General features: G+C 43.9%; 1 protein-coding gene across 1 annotated transcript; it reads left to right on the top strand.

Moving 5' to 3' along the window:
* Positions 1-6,580: 6,580 nt before the first annotated feature.
* LOC120065741 (RAS protein activator like-3-like) lies at positions 6,581-18,165 on the top strand. The gene is made up of 18 exons (XM_039016832.1): positions 6,581-7,731; positions 8,760-8,899; positions 9,139-9,217; positions 10,874-10,941; positions 11,127-11,212; positions 11,299-11,428; positions 11,587-11,685; positions 12,392-13,060; positions 13,176-13,320; positions 13,473-13,617; positions 13,778-14,014; positions 14,284-14,485; positions 15,984-16,075; positions 16,205-16,523; positions 16,716-16,826; positions 16,971-17,161; positions 17,287-17,371; positions 17,522-18,165. The coding sequence occupies exons 1-18, from the start codon at positions 7,113-7,115 to the stop codon at positions 17,636-17,638; spliced, it is 3,534 nt and encodes a 1,177-aa protein (XP_038872760.1). The 5' UTR covers positions 6,581-7,112; the 3' UTR covers positions 17,639-18,165.
* Positions 18,166-19,322: the final 1,157 nt, after the last annotated feature.

Here is a 19,322-nt window from a genome sequence, read left to right as displayed (position 1 = left end):
GTCCACTAGAGCTGTTGCCAGATCATTGAATGTAAATGTATCTACCATAAGCCACCTCCAACGTCGTTTTAGAGAATTTGGCAGTACGTCCAATCGGCCTCACAACTGCGGACCACGTGTAACCGCGCCAGCCCAGGACCTCCACATGTGACTTCTTCACCTGTGGGATCATCTGAGACCAGCCACCAGGACAGCTGATTAAATTGGGGAGTATTTCTGTCTGTAATAAAGCCCTCATTCTGATTGGCTGGGCCTGGCTCCCCAGTGGGTGGGCCTATGCCCAGTCATGTGAAATCCATAGATTAGGGCCTAATTTATTTATTTAAATTGACTGGTTGCCTTAAATTAACTTATATCTCGGTAACATCGTTGAAGTTGTAGCATGTTGCATTTATGTTTTTGATCAGTATAGCTGCATCTGTCGAGAGAGAGAGACAGTGACACCCAGTGGCATAGGAATGACTACTGGCACCAAGGCTACCAGAGGATTCAGTATAGATGTGTTCCTCTCAATGACTGGGTTCCACTCCTCTTAGCCTATATCAAAATGTTAAATTAATTGTTAATTCATTAAAAGTAAATAGCAATAAATTACTGTAAACATCACCGTTAACACAAAAATAACATCAGTTTTAGTGGCGTAGGGAGACAGTTGGGCCTATTGGAATACTTTGAAATTGTTTTGGCTAATGATTTATACATCTTGGCTATCTGTCCAATTAATGAAACACATATTGACCAGGTTGTGAGAGTGAAATGTATAACAGGTGTGTAAGTTAATATTAATTAAACATGTATTTAAGAGGCCTAAATCCTCGATTTCAATCAAATGATTGTTAACTCAAAGCATTGAACATTATTTGGAATATTCTTATCCATTTTGTATTTTGAAAAATGTTGATACCTAAGCATACTGTAAATCGTATTGATTGATTCTGTAATTCATTCCATATAGCCTACTTTAACTAGCCTGTTGTCTTCAATTTTGAAGCGATTTTTAAACCAACACATTTTAATATTGTATTGCATGTTTTATATATTTCTCTAACCCTTTTGTATGCGAATTGCCAATGCCAATAAACCATCATAAATGACGTTTTTTCCAGTGACATCGAGTAAAAATGTTACAGGATCTGTATTCATTAGGAAGAAATAGGATTGGCCAGGGGCAAATGTTACAACAGGATAAATAAATGTGCTCAGAAATGTACGACGCTGTGCGCAATAAGGAACGTGTCACCATAGAAATAGAATCTATATTAGAATTCCATGCTCGTCACAATGTCCAATAACATACATTTGAATTCCAAATTCTATGTGTATTACTCAGAGGTTAATTTATTCACAATCACAACCAACCTACAGTAAATCGATAGCAAACGCCAATTCTTCATTCAAGTCAATCAAAAAATCGTCTATTTTTTCCTGTTCTCAGTAAGGTAAGTAGGTCTTCCCATAATGAGAAGGACCGATATTGTACGCATTCGACATTTTCGAAAAACACGTTACTTGAATCATATCGAATCTGTTAGCTATACAACCAATTTATCGATCATCTAAGATGACTTCCTCATCATAATTAAGGTCTCATTAATCTCATCTGCACTTTCATTGTTTATATTGCATGTTGTTGTTCTATGTAAGGTATAATGTATATTCTTCCCATTAAGATAACCTTTTCCAGCATTCATTTGAAAAAGACAGATGTACTGCTGTAGACATCTGGTCTTGGGTTCTGTGCTCAGTAACCCTTGCTCTTTCTGCAGAGCTTTGGGCAACAAAAACAAATAATCAAAAAAGGCCTCATCATTCTCCATGGAGGAGCCGTTAGTTTGTGCCATGAACCAATTCATATAACTCTCTTCTTGCCACATTCTAACTGGTTTAGTAACTAATTGAAGACTCTATTGCAGAAAATGCTCAAGAGGCAATTCTGTACACTGAAAGCCCAGGGAAGGATCCCACTGGACCTCCCTCTGAGACCAATGAAGGCCTGGCTCCTGGCAGGGAAAAGAGTCTTCTTGGAGTGAGTGCAGTGTTCTCAGACTATTTTTGAATTGTACAAAATGTTATACTTCAAGGTAACTTGAGTTTATCACATCATTAGACAAGTGTAAATGATAACCCGAATGTATCAAAATATATCAGATGACAGCAATAGTTTGATAGATAGTGTAGACAGACATAGTCTGATACATTTCCATATTCACATGAAGGCGTGAGACAGAGACATGGAAGAGATGGAGGAAGGTCTGTGTAGCTGAATTGGTGAGGACTATGTAGAGCAAACAGTACACCCACTGTAAAGCACTTAAGATATCAGCTAGCTCATTTTTGTACCCAAAGAGAGAAACAGTTGTAATTTTTCCCAACATTTCAATGATGGACCAGTGTCCAGTCTCACCTGATACATCAACGGTCTGTTAATTACATATTATGTTGTTACATAGACTTGGGATGCAAAGAGGGGCCTGGAATTACAGGAGACAGAGAGAGTTCTCCTGGTCAGTTGCCAGACAGTTCAGGATGAATTAAGGATGTCCGATGTCATCGTGGACACGGCGCCCAACGGAGCCATCCAGCTTCTGAAAGAGGAGTGTTGGAAGTTGAACTTCTTGCACCTAAAGGATGAGACATGCCAGGCCACTGAGGTAAGACATAAGAGCCATCTGCAATGCCAATATTGTTTCTTTGAATAGAATGTCAAGCATCTTTGTCATTTCTGTGTATAATATGGTGTTCAACGTTGGTCAATATTACATTGGAATTACAGTCAACTTTGGATGTCTTTGGTTTGTTGTATTTGTGAAGTAGCTATAGGATAGTTATGTATGTCTCTGTCCATTTACAGCTCACTGAGCTGTATGGACATTCTGAGACCTCTTCAAAGGAAACTCTAATTGAAGAGGAAAGTCCAAAGACCAAGTGCCCGGCCAGTGTCGCTGGGGCTGCTGACATTCACAACACCAATGAGGAGGCTTCAGAGGAGTCTCCTAATAACGATGTGGTGGACGCTCAGGATGAGCTGCTGGCCCTGGTCAGTGTGGAGAAAGAGGCTGCTGGAGATGGAAAGGTCCTCAGCAAGGTGGTGAAGCCCAAAGGGTGTCTGAAGGAGAGCTGCAAAGATCAGCTAACCCCAACAATCTATGATATGATTACGGAACTACCAAAGGTAAGGAACAAGAAGCCTGTTTCGTAAATGAAAGGTCAAATGTCTTTGGAAGTTGGGTGTATCAGAGATGTCTCAAACAGGACAATAATACAAATAAGCTGCTATAATCTTTGACTTTGGATGTCTGTGGTATGTTTTGTGAAAAAGGACAGATATCTGTTTTGTTCTTACTCTTTCATTGCGCTGCATTGTCTGCTTAGTCCTATTTCGGATCCACTGAGAGCCTTCCTGAGATGTGTAGCAGAGGTCCTGAGGTGTGCAGTGGAGTGCCTGAGGTGTCAAATGCAGTGGGAGAGGTGTCAAGTGACACAAAGAAGACAGAGGCTACTGGAGACCGTCTGAACACTGGAAATGGCCTGAGAAAAGTGGTGCAGCTATCCACCGAGAGCCATCCTGAGGTGTGCAATGGAGAGGCTGAGCTGTGCAGCGGTCCTGAGGTGTGCAGTGGAGGTCCTGAGGTGTGCAGTGGAGTGCCTGGGGTGAGCAGCAGGGGGCCTGGGGGTTGCAGTGGAGAGCCTGTGGTGTGCATTGGAGTCCCTGAGGTGTCAAACGCAGTGGAAGAGGTGTCCAGTGATACAAAGACAGAGGCTGCTGAAGACCTTCGGGACACTGAAAATGTACTCAGCAAGGTGGTGAGATCCAAAGGGTGGCTGAAGGAGGGCTGGGAAGATCAGCTGACCAAAGACTTCAATGATATGATTGCACGACTCCCAAAGGTAAGGAACAAGAAGCCTGTTTCGTGAATGAAAGGTCAACTGTCTTTCTAAGTGGGGTGCATCAGGGTTGTCTGAAACTGGACAATATTATAAATTAGCTACTAGAATCTTTGACTTTGGATGTCTGTGGTATGTTGTGTGAAACAGCTAAAGGACATATGTGTTTTTCTTACTCTTTCACTGCTCTGCATTGTCTTTTCAGTCCTATTTTGCATCCAACGAGAGCCTTCCTGAGGTGTGCAGCGGAGTGCCCGAGGTGTCGAACGCAGCGGAAGTGGTGCGCAGTGACACAAAGAAGCAGAAGAAAAATGCCGTTCTACGATTCTTCCGACGTGTGTGGAAGTTCTTCACATGCTCCAACAGCCTCCCCAAAGAGGAGTGACTCAAGCACACACAACTCTGGGCCAAACTTTCTCCACCATCTCCCCCTTTCCTTCCAACTGCCTATTTTTAATAATACAAATAAAGGGGATCTGAACCACAACAAAAAAACTGTTTTCATTAGTGTTTTTCATATAACTCACTATAGTATGAAGAATGCTTTAAAGAACACTTACTAATTAATTATCCAGACTATTAAGCTGTTTGAGAAGTACTTAAGTATGCATTAATCACAGTATTACTGCATTACACACTAGTAAATATGTATGAAATCATTTGAGACACTTTGCATATTAATGTAAGTTTGTGGTTGAATGGCTCTACTGTGGGCTATTTTCCTCATCAAAACCAAATCACAACTTTATTTGCATAGCACATTTCTTACAGATGATGCATTTCAAAGTGCATAGAAAATAAAATAATAAAAGGTTAGAATAAAAAAATAGTAAAACAACCACAGTGGACATGAGAGACTAATTCACTAAAATAAATGAAAATAAATAAGATCAATACAATGGGATAAAATAGACAGTAGGACTAAGCAAAAGCACGGCTAAAAAGTAGCTCTTCAAAATGTCTACAGTTTCTGAGGGCCTCAGATCCTCCGGCAGGCTGTTCTAAAGGCCAGGAACATAGTGGCTGAAGGCAGCCCCACCAAACGTTTTGGTTCTCACCCTTGGAACAACTAAAAGACCCGTGCCAGAGGATCTGAGGGACCGACCGGGCACATACAGTATCTTAAAAGCATGTCAGACATGTATTCAGGTGCAGGGCCACGTAGTGCTTTAAAATCAATTATAAAACTACAAGCAACCAACACAGGGACTAAAATAGGTGTTACAGTATGTTCAATTGTAATCTCCTGATGACAGTTCAGTTATATTGGTGTAATAGTGCCCTCCAGTGTTTCTGAGTAAAGGATTAGATAAATTATGGTTGTAGTGGTGGGGCTTTGACAAAGCTATTGGAAGTTGCTAGTATGTCTTCTAACTAAGTCAGTTTTAGGTTGCATAAGGAGACATTTCAAAGGAGAATCCACAACTCAAAGGAGAGTACTTTGAAAATGGTTCTCTGGTCTGGCACTTATCAGAGAGAACTGTATTGTGGAACCCTGTTTTCACCTCTCCAATGGTGTTGGATCAGAATTCTTGGCTGCCGGTCCAATTCAAACTCACAATCTCATGAAACACACATTGACCAGTGTGTGAGATTGAAGTATTTAACAGGTGCATGTGTCACAACTGTGCAGCATCAACACAGGAAGTGGTTTAGAAACTATCGAACCTGTATGGCTGGCAGGAAGTGCTGCTGGTTTAGACAGGAAACTGAGCCCAACAGCCGCTGAACACAAACAACCACATGTATCTGTGTCAGACGACCCACAGATGGTGATGATGTTCTATTAAATGTCATTCAATAAATATTCTACATCTTGTTGTCGTTAATGTATCAATTTCAGGTTTGATCCGAATAGTTGACAGAACTGGTGAACGGGACAGGCCCCTCGACAGAGTTGTGAAATGGATGTCTCAGCGTACCATTATTATGATAGCATCAGATCAGATGTCTCAATCAGTGTTTTACATTTTAAAAAAGAGAGAAAGGTGTGAAGAAATAAGAGCCGTCTGTGTAAATGTCACGATCGTCTTCTGGTTAAAGAGTGGACCAAGGCGCAGCGTGATACGAATACATCTTCCCTTTTATTGACGAAGATGAACACGAAACGAAACACTTCTACAAACTAACAAAAACAACAAACGACCGTGAAGCTACAAAACGAAAGTGCAGACACAAGCTACTAACGTTTAGACATAGACAATTACCCACAACCTGTCTAATGCCTATGGCTGCCTTAAATATGGCTCCCAATCAGAGACAACGATAGACAGCTGTCTCTGATTGAGAACCACAGACATACCTAAACACCTACACTGAACAACCCCATAAACTCTACCAAAACCCCCTAGACACTACAAACACCCTCGACTACACAAAAACACACAAACATCCCCCATGTCACACCCTGACCTAACTAAAATAATAAAGAAAACAAAGATAACTAAGGCCAGGGCGTGACAGTAAAGGAAGATACAGATGCAAACAATCCATATCTAGGCTAAATGAACAAATCAGAACCAAGCATGTATTTACATTTCATATACAAAAAAAGAGTAGGCAAGTGGGTAGAACATTTCGAAAACTCTCTCTGTTCCTCTCTGGCGCTTTCACATTGATTGGGTGAACTGACACACTTCCTGTGAGGTGGAGGACAACGACACAGACTAAACCTGAGTTTTAGTTACCTAAACCATACACGTGAAGAGGTCCTGAGGATTTTAATGAGGAGATGTCTTCCTAGCAGCGGAGGAATTTAACAATAGTCTGTTCAAGACAAGGGCCAGTAAGGCGTTAAGAACATTACAAAAGGGGTGGGAGGATTTGAGGTAAAGTAAAAAGAGAACTCTTGGATACGGATGGCAAGGGAAAGAAGGAGAGAGGTGAGAGAGCAGAGAGACCAGTCAGAATACTAAAATACATGAAGAAAAAAAGCGAGTGACACTCTGAAAGGAAGCAACCGTTGAGTGTGGGAGGTTGAGGGCGTGAAGACTCACAGCAAAGGAGCTTCACACGAAGCAGTCAGACAGATGTTGCCGGATGACATTTTGGAACACAGAAATAAAAAAAGAATCAAGAAAGAAAACAACTAAATGTCCAGATTATTAGTCATCCTAAGTGATTACATTTTGAGGAGACCTTAAATAGGGAGGTAAGGACAATTTATTCCATTCTTGAAAACAGTGAGAGGAGCAAGCTAAAAAAAAAAGATAGCCACAAATACCAAGATGAAAATGGACACAAACCAGGAGGCTGAATCTGAGCCAGAAGATAAACAGATTGCAGAGGAGACGGGCCCCACAAAGGAGGAGAAGGAGACACCTGCTGAGCATCCTCAAGACGCCACTCCTCCTGAGGACGTCGACCCTCTCAACACCTACAAGTGGCACACTGGAGCCAAGGCAGCAACCCTCGACGGGACGAGAGGAGAGGGTGGAGAGACACCATCAACAACAATAGAGAAGATGGAGAAGACCTCCACCACCAAATGGAGTAATAAGATGCAGAACTGGCGGAAAGCCATGAGCGAGGATCCCGGGGACAGAGCCTCAACCGCTGGACGAGGAGGGGAGACCCCCAAGCTGGAGAAGAACCCTGCCTGCAGGAAGAACCCCTTCAGAAGGGCCCAGTCTGAGCCACCAGGGTCGCTGTTCACTACCCTGTCCCCTTCAGCCCAGGCAACATCAGGACTGGGGGCAAGCGCAGACGAATCGGAACCATCCCCCACGGACACGCCACAGAAAGGGGGCGGAGGGGCACTGTTCAGGAAGTACATACGCACCGTCTCTCAGAAGCTCAAGAGGCCCCGGCTGCTGAGCAGAAACAGCACCTCAACCCTCCTACAAGGTGAAGGCGCAGAATGCACACCATAAGCGGATTGCCTTGTTATCAGAATGCACACCTAGCACCACACATGACAGTACCATGCTCTTTCTTCTGGTTTTTAAGACGTCCGACATCACTGTATGTGAACCATTTTGAGTACAGTTTTAAATTCTAGGTTTGAATTTGTATAGTTTAGTTAGTCTCTCCAATTTAGTCTAGTTTAGATTTTCAGTCATTTTACTTCAGTGAAATGATGACATCTGGTGTTGTATACATGGCATTTAGTGTGTGTCTAAGAACCCATGATGAAGGTAGACATGGTTAGTAAGCATTTTACACGTTAAAGAAGTGAGTTTGCATAAAACCAAAAGCATTATAATCAACCATACAGTCAGAGACCATTTTGAGTGGACTTCTCAGTCGGTCTATTCACGTAGGAGACTAGAATACACCTGAAGGTACAGATATGGATAAAAAAAACTACAGAATGTGATATGATTTAGGAGAAGTTAATACAGCCATACTTAGCATAGAAAACAAACTGATACAGGATGTGTGAGAGTTGTGGTTCATCATAGATGGAGAGCGAGGAGGGGCGGGGAGAAGATAGAATCAAAACAAACTAGAAATGGGAGTGGCCATGTGCACTGTGTCAGATAACGACATCATGCCATAATTAGTCAGAATGAAAAACATCCAAGCCCCAGCGTGTGCACTCAATTATCCCCCAGAACGACCATTGCTGGTTTCCTTAGATTATATTGTAATCAGGAAAACTCAGAGAGCTCCATTTGTGCCAATGTCAGAAACAGAAATAGAGTATTGTTAAAATAACTGTCCAATCAGAGGCATGACTAGGGTCATCAAAATGAGTCAAATTAGTGGCATCTATTGTAGACCATGTCACGCAACTGTAGTTAGTTGTGTCACACAGACAGTTCCAATTTAAAGGCCAGGATTTCAAGCGACTATTGGAGTGATTTGGTCCATCCCATTCTATACTGATCTACTGTGCTGTTGTCATGGTGTGTGTGTGTTTGTGTGTATAGATGCGAGTGGGAGCGGGCCTGCAGCTGCGTCCCAAGAGCTAGCCAGGCTGTCATGGGCCCCTCCCCAGGACGTCCCCGTTTGGGACATCAACAACTGTGTCCTGGAGGACGGACAGATCCTCATCACCCCGGAGGAAGAGGTACACGACACAGACCGCTCACATCACCAAAACTGAACATTCCACCACACTTAGCAATGCACTTCCATTAAACAACATGGAGTCAACACAACCTTGAAGCATTGCACTTAATAGTTAGTACTATTACTGGGAGCACTGCACTCTCAATGGAAACTCACACTTGACTGTGTGACGTTGACAGTCATGGGTTCTCTCTAGGTTACTATGTGAGTGTGCATCTCTTCTACTCCCTCTCTCAGCCAGTGATGTGGACCCGGAACCGAGTCAGCAGCTGCCTGTCAAACCTCAGCATGCAGAACCTGGCAGATGTCAACATGGGTTAGTACGCCAATACTGCCACATGGCTTTAGACAAGAGGAGTGTTTCACGTGAATGGGGTTCCTGGAACTGTGATCAATACCTTGCTTTCTCTAATAGCTTTCCTAACGTCATCATCAGAGACACAAAGGAGACACAACAGTGAAGTCCACTTTCTCATCAAAATGGCTGATCCTTAGAAATACAGACAGAGCAAGACTGAGTCAGGGATGTCTTTGCAAGGAGAACATCCAATCGGCAGCATCACAACCACTAGAGAGTCTAGCAGAGTAACGGTAGAGCAGGCACAGAGGAAATAGCTGACGTGATTATGCTTGCGAGTGGCTTTCAAATTGTTTCCTCAAAATTTCGGGGGTAGATACCATCGCATCTGTGTGTTCCAGAAGACCAGTCAGGGCTGGTTGAGAAGAAGCAGTGTTTGTAGCGTGGCTTCTCTCATTCATGTTACTTTTATTAGTATTAGCTTGTGGACTTAGTCCGGCTATAGAATATTAGATATTGATTAGTTCTATGTGATGCCTACATTGGCAAGGCCCATTTGGTGAAGAGAGGAGAACCATGAGAGGTGAAACAGTGTTCACTTCTTACGTGTGATTAGGAGAAGCGGGTTCGACAGATCTCTCTCTCGCTCTCTCAATGATGGGATTTAGACGCTGGATTGCATGTGGAGGCGCATTGGGTAAGCAAAGGATTAGATTCCAAGAATTGTGTAAGTTCATCTGTACGGTCACAATTGCTATTGATTCATACGAATCTTTTACTTGATTATGTCTATGAAAGGAGAATATCAAAAGGTGAATTTTTAACGAACACTCTGAAGAAAAGTGAAGTACTGTGTGATGGCGTTAGTTACTGCCATAGGTACATTTATTATTTTAGCCAAAAAAGCGTTTCAATGGTTGTTTTATTGACATGGTGTGACACCACGGCTGATTTTCCTGCTCTGCAGTGGTACTCGGGGTTTTAGTAGTCTCTAAACCAAGTTAATCAATGTCTGAAAGGAAGGCTGCACTTGCAAGGTTCCTGCCCTGTCTAGGCCACGAGATAAAAGTAATATCCGGTGTGACTGTCTGAACACTTATCAAAGGTTGACTCATTTTGACACTGAGCCTAGTCATCCCTCAACCGTCTTACCTTAGACATTTCTAACTGTCGGAGAGACTGAAGCTAAAGTGGTGATCAATAACATTTCAAAGCCGGCGTATTGACGTTCAGATATACAGTACGTGTACTGTTCTAGATTAGTTAGTCAAACTCAGTCTGAGTAATCTTCAGCCTTGCAGCCTCATCTATTTGAGCAGTTATTTGTTCGGTCTTCAGAGGAAATGCAGAAAGGGGGAAATGACTACACTTCCCCTGGTGGTTTCAGAGGACCGCAATTTAGTTCGGGGAGATTAGATCAATCAGTGGTTGTCTCTCCCCAATGGTTTCCAAATAAACAGGAAAATGTACACACGTACATATGTAAGACGTGAGTGATATGTAACAAGATATACAGTATATTTATATGTTTATATGGCGCAACAATAACAACCCACAATGCCCACTTTACGCCTGAGACGCTCTGATAAAGGTTGCCATTTTTTTCGAGGGAGGGATCATGTCAAGCCAAAACTGTGTTTACATGCTAACTGTGTGTATCTCTTGGACCTGCAGAATGCAGCCCCGACCACATGGCCCCCACAGGAGGCCCCAGACTGAAGGGCCAAGATGGAGGAGTGAGGGTGAGCACTGCATACTCCAGACAAAACACTGTTATTACATGATTCATGACAGCTCTGGATTTCCTGACGATTCTGTATGATTCAGGGCCTGCTAATCAGTATGCCCCTGGGGATGAATTGAACTTCATCTAGCCATCTCTCCCTCCCCCCTCTTTAATTGTCTTCTTCCTGCCCTCTGTCTCCAGGGGCTGATCAAGCGGCGTTTCTATGGTGGGGCCATGCGAAAGAGCAATACCCAGTTAAACACCATAGGGTTGAACAAAGGGAGCAGGTATGCGGTCAGTCTCATAGTGCTCTTGGTGTGTAAGGCAGGCTGTTCCTCCTTGACTCCTCTCCTCCTCCCTGTCTGTTCAGCAGGCTCCATGGCTCACGGGAGTCCGTGTCCATCCCAGTCAGCGCTGCAGGAAACCTGGATCTGAGTGCAGACACCAGTACGGTCATCAGGCCTGTACACAGCTCCATCCTGGGGGAGAAGTACTGTTTTGAGGTAGGGCTGACCTTTGACCTGTAACTTCTATACTCGTCCCATGTCTTAAAGTGATTTGACCAGGTTCATGTTAAATACTGCCCAATAACATCTTTGCCTCACTCTGTCCTGTCATGTATTGACTGATGGCATTTCCCACCTTCATATTGACGTCCTAGGTGATAAACTCAGAGAACAACCACTGTTTTGGGTGCACCTCCGCTGCTGAGCGAGACCGCTGGATAGAGGACCTGAGACGGGCTGCTCAGCCCAATAAGGTAAAGAAACTATTTAAAAACATTCATCTTCCATACCAATTAAAGGACAAGTTATTTTTTACAACCAAGTCACTTTAAAAAAATGTAAATGGCATGTTATTTCACTTGTTTTTGTGAAACTTATCCCAAACAGCAAATCATTTCCTCATCCTTGTTGTATGTTATGTGGGCGCGAAAAAACAAACAAAGGCTCCAAAAACACCCAAATATGTCCTTTTAGAAACAGCAAATATCTCAGGGTAGTGATGCAGGTCTTTAAATGTGTACACAGGAAATTATGCCACTCCAAAGTTGATCCGCAACGTTATATTCCCTTTTGTGTGACTCAAGCAGTCTCCCCTATCCAGCTGTTCCGTTCTTCATGTAGCCTGCTTCTACAGGTAACTGCCACCACAAGCCGCCAGAACAGCTTCAATGCGCCTTGGCATAGATTCTACAAGTGTCTGGAACTTCCTATGTGGAAGCACCCCCATGCCCTCAATATACAGTACTTTGTATTCCTTATAAGTGTTTTTATTTTATTTTGGCAGTTACTTACAGAATGGAGAGGAACGACTGGAGTCACAACAAAATGGAATATTATATTTTTTTAAATGTTGTACAAAAGTAAACGTATCCTTCAATGTATGCCATATTGCCATGATATCATAGGAATCCATATTGTATACTCACTGATTGACGTTCTAACATGTTCTGTCTCCGTTAGGACAACTGTGAGCGGACAGAGAACTCCCTCAGTCTGTGGGTGAACGAGGCCAAGGACTTGCTCCCCAAGAGGCGATACTACTGCGAGCTGCACCTGGACGGCACCCTGTTTGCCCGCACCAGCAGCCGAGCCGTGGGCAAGTCTTCCCATCACTCCAGTTTAGCTGGTGATGGGTCCTCTGGTGGGGTGCTCGGGGGCAGCGGTGGTGTGGTCGGAGGCTGCCAGCTGTTCTGGGGAGAGTTTTTTGAGCTGGACAACTTGCCGTCGGTCTCCCAGATCACCCTGCACCTCTTCCGCGACGAGGAACCCAAGAAGAAGCGTCACTCCCGGGACGAGTCCACCCTGCATCCCCTTGGCAGTGTGGCCATATCCCTGGCCGACATCCGTGGAAGGGCCTTCCAGGAGAAATGGCACCCGATCATTCCCTACAAGGCGTCTGGTGCCGGCGGGACGAAGGAGCAACTGGGGCCCCAAGCGTCGCTCCGTGTCAAGGCCCGCTTTCAGAACCTGCAGGTGCTGCCCATCGAGAGGTACAAGGAGTTTGCAGAGTTTGTGACGGTAGACTATGTGGGCATGTGTAGGAACCTGCAGCCACTGCTGTCTGTCAGGGAGAAGGAGGAACTGGCCGGGGCACTGGTCCACGTCTTGCAAAGCATTGGCAAGGCCAAGGTAAGAAAACAAAGGGGTGACCGCTGCTTCATGATAAGCATTTAAACTAGACCTTTACAATAGTCAGCTAGTCATAACTTGCTAAAAGCGCTTATTCTGTGTGTTTTTGTTCCAGGAGTTCCTTATCGAGTTGGGTAGTGAAGAGGTGGAACGCCTTGGGGAGAAAGAGGCATTGATCTTCAGGGAGAACACGCTGGCCACCAAGGCCATTGATGAGTACATGAAGCTGGTGGGGCAGAAGTACCTCATCGACACCCTGGGTAAGGAATATCTGTGGTTGAGATCAGCTTTTAAGCTTTTGGAAATACCATTTCCCCCCCCTGGGTAACAGTGGATCTGTTTTAACACTTTCTTAGACCTTCCTTTTAGAAAAGTGTTGTCATGCAAAACTGTGCCATTGCTCTTCTTACAGGGGACTTCATCACTCGACTGTATGCCTCAGTAGAGAGCAGTGAAGTGGACCCTCTCAAATGCCCCGCCTCTGAGCTGTCAAACAACCAGCGTCACCTGAAGGAGAGGTGTGAGGACGCAGTGCAGAAAATCACTGAGATGCACGGGTGAGGGACAAAGAGACCTGATGGGAAACAATATATAAAGATAGAAAATGGGGAGAGCAGTCTTAGCCAGAAGAATGCTATCAAATGAGTGCTGATTCATATTCATTCACAGGAAATCCAAGGCTGTAACTGACCGCTCTCGCCACCGTTTACCTCGCAGGTCTTTCCCTGAAGAGCTTAACAGGATCTTCTCCAGCTGGGTGAAGCTGTGCGAGGAGCAGGGACGACCTGAAATCGGCCAGCGCCTCATCTCTGCCTCGCTATTTCTCCGTTTTCTGTGTCCCGCCATCCTCAGCCCCTCCCTGTTTGGTCTGACACAGCCCTACCCAGAGCCGGCCACCCTGCGCACCCTCACCTTCACCGCCAAGGTCATCCAGAACCTGGCCAACTTTACCCTGTGAGTGCGCGGGGCTTCACCTCTGTCTGCACCCCATCGTACTTCATCTACGTAGCCATGGATACCAACATTAGACATAAGCTACTAGACACATTCCATAATATACCCCCAAAACATCTGACACAATGATGGAAATAATATACTTGACACTCATTCAATTCTTCAAACTATGTGGTCCAAGTCAAGAATAAACATCTTCTCTCCATATTCCCAAACCAGACGTTCCCTCCTTCAACACTAACCCATTCCCCATCCTCTTCCATTAACAGGTTTGGGGAGAAGGAGGAGTACATGCTGTTCATGAATGACTTCCTGCAGCAGCACTGGGAGAGGATGAGGTGCTTCCTTCAGACAGTGTCCAGCCCAGACATGGAGATCCCAATGACATCCTTCGATGGCTATGTTGACTTGCCTCTGCGTCTGGCTGTCCTACACAGCCTGCTGGTCGACATAATTTCCCCAATGAAGCAGGTAGGCATAAATCAACTGAATCAAAGGCAAGTATTATGCTTATGATTATGACATTCCTGTATTTCCATATTCTTGCTACCAGTCACTTTTCAGCCCTGTTTACATGTACACTATCGTTCAAAAGTTTGGGGTCTCTAGAAATGTCCTTGTTTTTGAAAGAAAAGCACATTTTTGTCCATTAAAATAACATCAAATTGATCAGAAATACAGTGTCAACATGGCCAGCACCCCGGAGTCGCCTCTTCACTGTTGACGTTGAGACCGGTGTTTTGCGGGTACTATTTAATGAAGCTTCCAGTTGAGGACTTGTGAGGCACCTGTTTTTCAAACTAGACACGCTAATGTACTTGTCCTCTTGCTCAGTTGTGCACCGGGGCCTCCCACTCCTCGTTCTATTCTGGTTAGTGCCAGGTTGAGACAGCCTATAGGGAGGAGGTTAGAGACCGACCTGGCTGTGTGGTGCCAGGACACAACCTCTCCCTCAACGTGATCAAGACAAAGGGGCTGATCGTGGACTACAGGAAAAGTAGGGCCAAGAACGCCCTCATTCACATGGGGCTGTAGTGGAGCGGGTTCTGAGCTTTAAGTTCCTTGGAGTCTACATCACTAACAACCTATCATGGTCCAAACACACAAAGACAGTTGTGAAGAGGGCAACTCCTATTCCCCCTCAGGAGACTGAACATACTTGGCATGGGTCGTCAGATCCTTAAAGAGTTCTACAGCTGCACCATCAAGAGCATCCTGACTGGTTGCATCACCGCTTAGTATGGTAACTGCTCGGCATCTGACTGTAGCACCTTGCAGAGGGTAGAGCATACAGCCCAGTGCATCACTGGGGCCAAGCTTCCTGCTATCCAGGACCTCGATAGCAGGCAGAGTCAGAGGAAGGCCATAAAAATTGTCAAAGACTCCAGCCACCCAAGTCATAGACTGTTCTCTCTGCTACTGCAAGGCAACTCTAGGTCTAAAAGGCCCCATAACAGCTTCTACCTCCAAGCCATAAGACTGCTAAACAGTTAATCAAATGGCTACTCAGACTATTTTCATTTACCCCTTTTTTATGCTGCTGCTACACACAGTGTATTATCTATGCATAGTCACTTTACCCCTACCTACATGTACATTACCTCAATTAACCTGTACACTCGCACATTGACTCGGTACCGGTACCCCCGGGATATAGCCACATTATTGTTATTTTATTGTGTCAATTTTTATAGCAAACATTTCCTTATTTTTATTTAAAACTCTGCATTGTTGGTCAATAAGGGCTAAGGGCTTGTAGCATTTAACGGTAAGGTCTACACCTGTTGTATTTGGCGCATGTGACAAATACAGTTTGATTTGATATTGAATACTGCAGTGTTGGGTAGTGCTTGCAAATTAAGCATTTCACTGTATTTTTGCATGTGACAAATAAAACTTCAAACGAAGCTGAGACCACCCATGGTAAGGTTAAGTGGTAGCTAACATGCTGTTCATATCTCTTCTTCAGGACACCATAGACAAACTGCACCCTCTGCCTTCAATCCTGAACCAGATTACAGAATCTCTGGGCCCAGACGCTCTACGGATTACTGTTAGCAGGTGAGGTTGGCGAGTGTACTTAAGTGTATTGTGCATAAGCATTTTTGTAGACCTGCTTGTGTGCATACACAGTTTCACAATCTTCTTTACGTCTCGCTTTATTGTCGTGATTTTTCTTTTTCACAACAGCAACATTGGTCAATCCAAGCCAACCTATGTGCCCCCTAAAGACCTGGGTAAGTACAGCCCTCTGCACAACTCCCTGCAGCAGCTACCTATGGATGTGAAGGGCAGCCAGCGGAAAGAAAGCTTTCAGAGGGGCAATCGAGACAGGAGGAGTGCCAGAGAGAGGAAGCCAGTATCTAGAACCCAGAGTGCGCCGCACAGACCGCTGGCAGACCCTAAACAGCTACGGAGGAGACAGAGCAGCACTGAAAATCTGCCGCTGGAGGACCAAGAGGCAGAGCGGGAAGCCAACCCGCCACTTGATATCTCATCACCACAGAACGTGAGTTTGGAAATCCTGGTCGTGTGGTTTCAATGGTCAACATTCAAACGGTCTATTTTATGTTGATGTTATCCTTATGAAGCATGTGGTTCATCGTCATAACCGAGCATTGCCATGTGGTTGCTCTGTGGAGAGTCGATGGGTGGGAGAAGTGATTGAATCTCATGAAAGCATCCCCTCTTCTTGTGTCAGAGTGTCGGTGTAAAGTCTCCTCCTGCCCCAGTGCCTTGGATCAAAGTGTCCCAGAGCAAGGAGCCATACGAGAGGAAGATAGAGAATGAAGAGATCAACGTACTGGACAGGGTGGGTTCATCTTCATATTATTTATCATCCAGTAACGCTGGCTCCTTCCTCTTTTGCGTTGATTACTTCAGCTCATCAAAGAAATACTGCAATGTTGAAATGACTTGACCACCATGATGTTGATTTGTGATGTGATTTAACCAGCATGCACAGGAGCTGTCGGAGCTCCGCCTGGGGGTGGAGCAGGTGACAGAGCGGGAGTTGGAAATGGCCAAGCGGCTGGAGGACGTCATTGTCCAAAGCCAAGATCAGAATGCAGTCTTGTTGGCTGAGGTTAACGAACTGCGGAATCTTCTGGCTGCCCGTGAGGAACAGCTCGCCAGTGCCACTTTCAGGTGAGACAGCGGAGTAAGAGGGACAGATCGAAATGTCATGACATTTCATTCACAACCTTTCAAATGAATGAGAGTTTATTTGGTTTGAACATGAACTAAAATGCAGTTGTTAATCGGCGTCATAGGCTGGGGGTTATCGAGGAGGAGAGGGAGGAGGATGAGAGGAAGCTGAACGTCGCCGTGGCAGCAGCTGAGCGAATGAACGTACTGGTAAGACTGGAGATATCTACCACAATCATTAAGATAAAAGATGAGTCATTACGAGTGTTTAGGCTATATATTAATTTTTGTTTCTCTTAGCTGGTAAAATGACTTGAAAAACTAAACTAAATGGAGCCGTTTGTTGCTGTGTGTTCTCAGGAGGAGCAGTTTGCAGACCTGCTGAAGGACAGGCACCAGCTTAGTGGAGACTACACCGGTGACCAGAACAACACACAGTACCCTGGGATCGGGGCCAATCATGTCAACAGCAACTGAAGTCAGACTGGCAGCACAGAGTTGTAATATAGACACATGTGTAGTTTAGTCCCCATAGCTTTCATGTTCTTCCAAATACAAAAACACCCAGAATAATGTCATTATGCCTGACGGTTGGCTTACTTTCAGAAATACAGTAAATGTATACATGAATCTTAAACGGTGTCCAATTGCAAAAACAGAAATGAACTAAAAAGTCACAGGTATGCTAAGCCTGTTTAACATAGCACTTACTGTGTACACTGTACTTGAAATATTTGTGGAATATTAGTTGATTTGACAGAAACAGACGGATCTAATGTGAGTGTAGAAACCTAAACATCAATAATAGCCTACGGTAAGAACAATTTCCCTCTCTGCAGTTTAACCAAATGAATGTAAGGATACCACACCTTGATATGTAATTAAATACATCTTTGCCCTCTTGATTCACCACTTCTCAGAATGTTGTCCATTTTCCATCCGTTCTGAATGCAGATATACAATTTCTGTTAACTTAATTTAATAAATAAAACTCAAATAAGCAATGTACCGTTCAACGTGTTTGTGTGAACTTGTGTTGTGTGTGACTAGGTGTTCTACTTGTTAAGAATGACTAAATTACTATTGCTGAATTACAAAATAAACAATGTCCATGCAAGGAGTCAGAGAATAGTTTAATTGGTTTATTTGAGAGTATATGCAGGTATACGCTGTATACCCACTTTTTTGTGGGCATTGTGTATACTCACTTCTTAATCCCCAGTGACGCATATCAAAGTAGCGTAGAGGAGGTATACGCTGTATCATTTAATAAGGCTGATGGAACATATCAGAATGTCTAGCTTAAAATGTTGATAAACTATTATTTCTTCACATTTTAATTAAGCACAGCAATGTGCACCTGGCAGTAGGCCTACGCACAAATGTTCCAAAATGTAATTGCGGGAAAAATTGTTCTATAATCATTTCATGGACAGAGACAAAATATTTGTTAGAAATGTAGAAAGAAAAGGGTTCTAAAGATGCAACAACTGTCATGGGTTGCTAATATGACTAGGATAATGCCTTTGGCAACTAGACGATTAAATAAAGTTCATTTGAAAACGCAATAGAACAGGAGAGCGCATGTGAGGAAGTCTTAAAATAAGTCTATCCACGTTTCTATGGTGAGATTTTGGCTTTAGGCTACTTTGAAGTAAGACATGCCTCATAATATGAAGAAAAAAGTACAGGTTTCAAACAATTAAGGAACAGGAAAAATATAGTGATGCTAATAATAGGTTAGGACGAATTTTTTCGTTTCGCCTGGTATAATTCTCAATCAGAGGCAGGTGTCGTTAGTTGTCTCTGATTGAGAATCATACTTAGGTAGCCTTTTTTCACCTGGGTTTCGTGGGTGGTTATTTTCCGTGTCAGTGTTTGTCCCACACGGAACTGGTTCGGTTTTAGTTCGTTCACTTTATTGTTTTGTATTTCAGTGTTCAGTTTTGTTCCATTAAATATTCATCATGAACACTTACCACGCTGCGCTTTGGTCCTCCTCTCTTTCTCCAGACGAAGATCGTTACACTGCGACCTGGCCAAGATAAAGCAAAACAGTGCAACAAAAACAACAACACAGAGTTACACATAAACAAATGTACAGTCAATAACACAAAAGAAAAGAAAGAAATCTATGTACAGTGTGTGCAAATGTAGAAGA

This window comes from Salvelinus namaycush, chromosome 2, assembly GCF_016432855.1.
Source record: "Salvelinus namaycush isolate Seneca chromosome 2, SaNama_1.0, whole genome shotgun sequence".
Lineage (NCBI taxonomy): Eukaryota > Metazoa > Chordata > Actinopteri > Salmoniformes > Salmonidae > Salvelinus > Salvelinus namaycush.
This window is presented reverse-complemented; position numbering and strand designations above follow the sequence as displayed.

What these genes read in the sequence shown, in the direction of transcription:
- LOC120065741 (XM_039016832.1), top strand. Translation starts at nt 7,113, where the DNA reads ATGAAAATGGACACAAACCAGGAGGCTGAATCTGAGCCAGAAGATAAA. An exon ending in GTACCTCATCGACACCCTGG is followed by an intron (nt 13,321 to 13,472) that starts GTAAGGAATATC and finishes CTCTTCTTACAG; the next exon opens with GGGACTTCATCACTCGACTG. An exon ending in CTACGGATTACTGTTAGCAG is followed by an intron (nt 16,076 to 16,204) that starts GTGAGGTTGGCG and finishes TTTTCACAACAG; the next exon opens with CAACATTGGTCAATCCAAGC.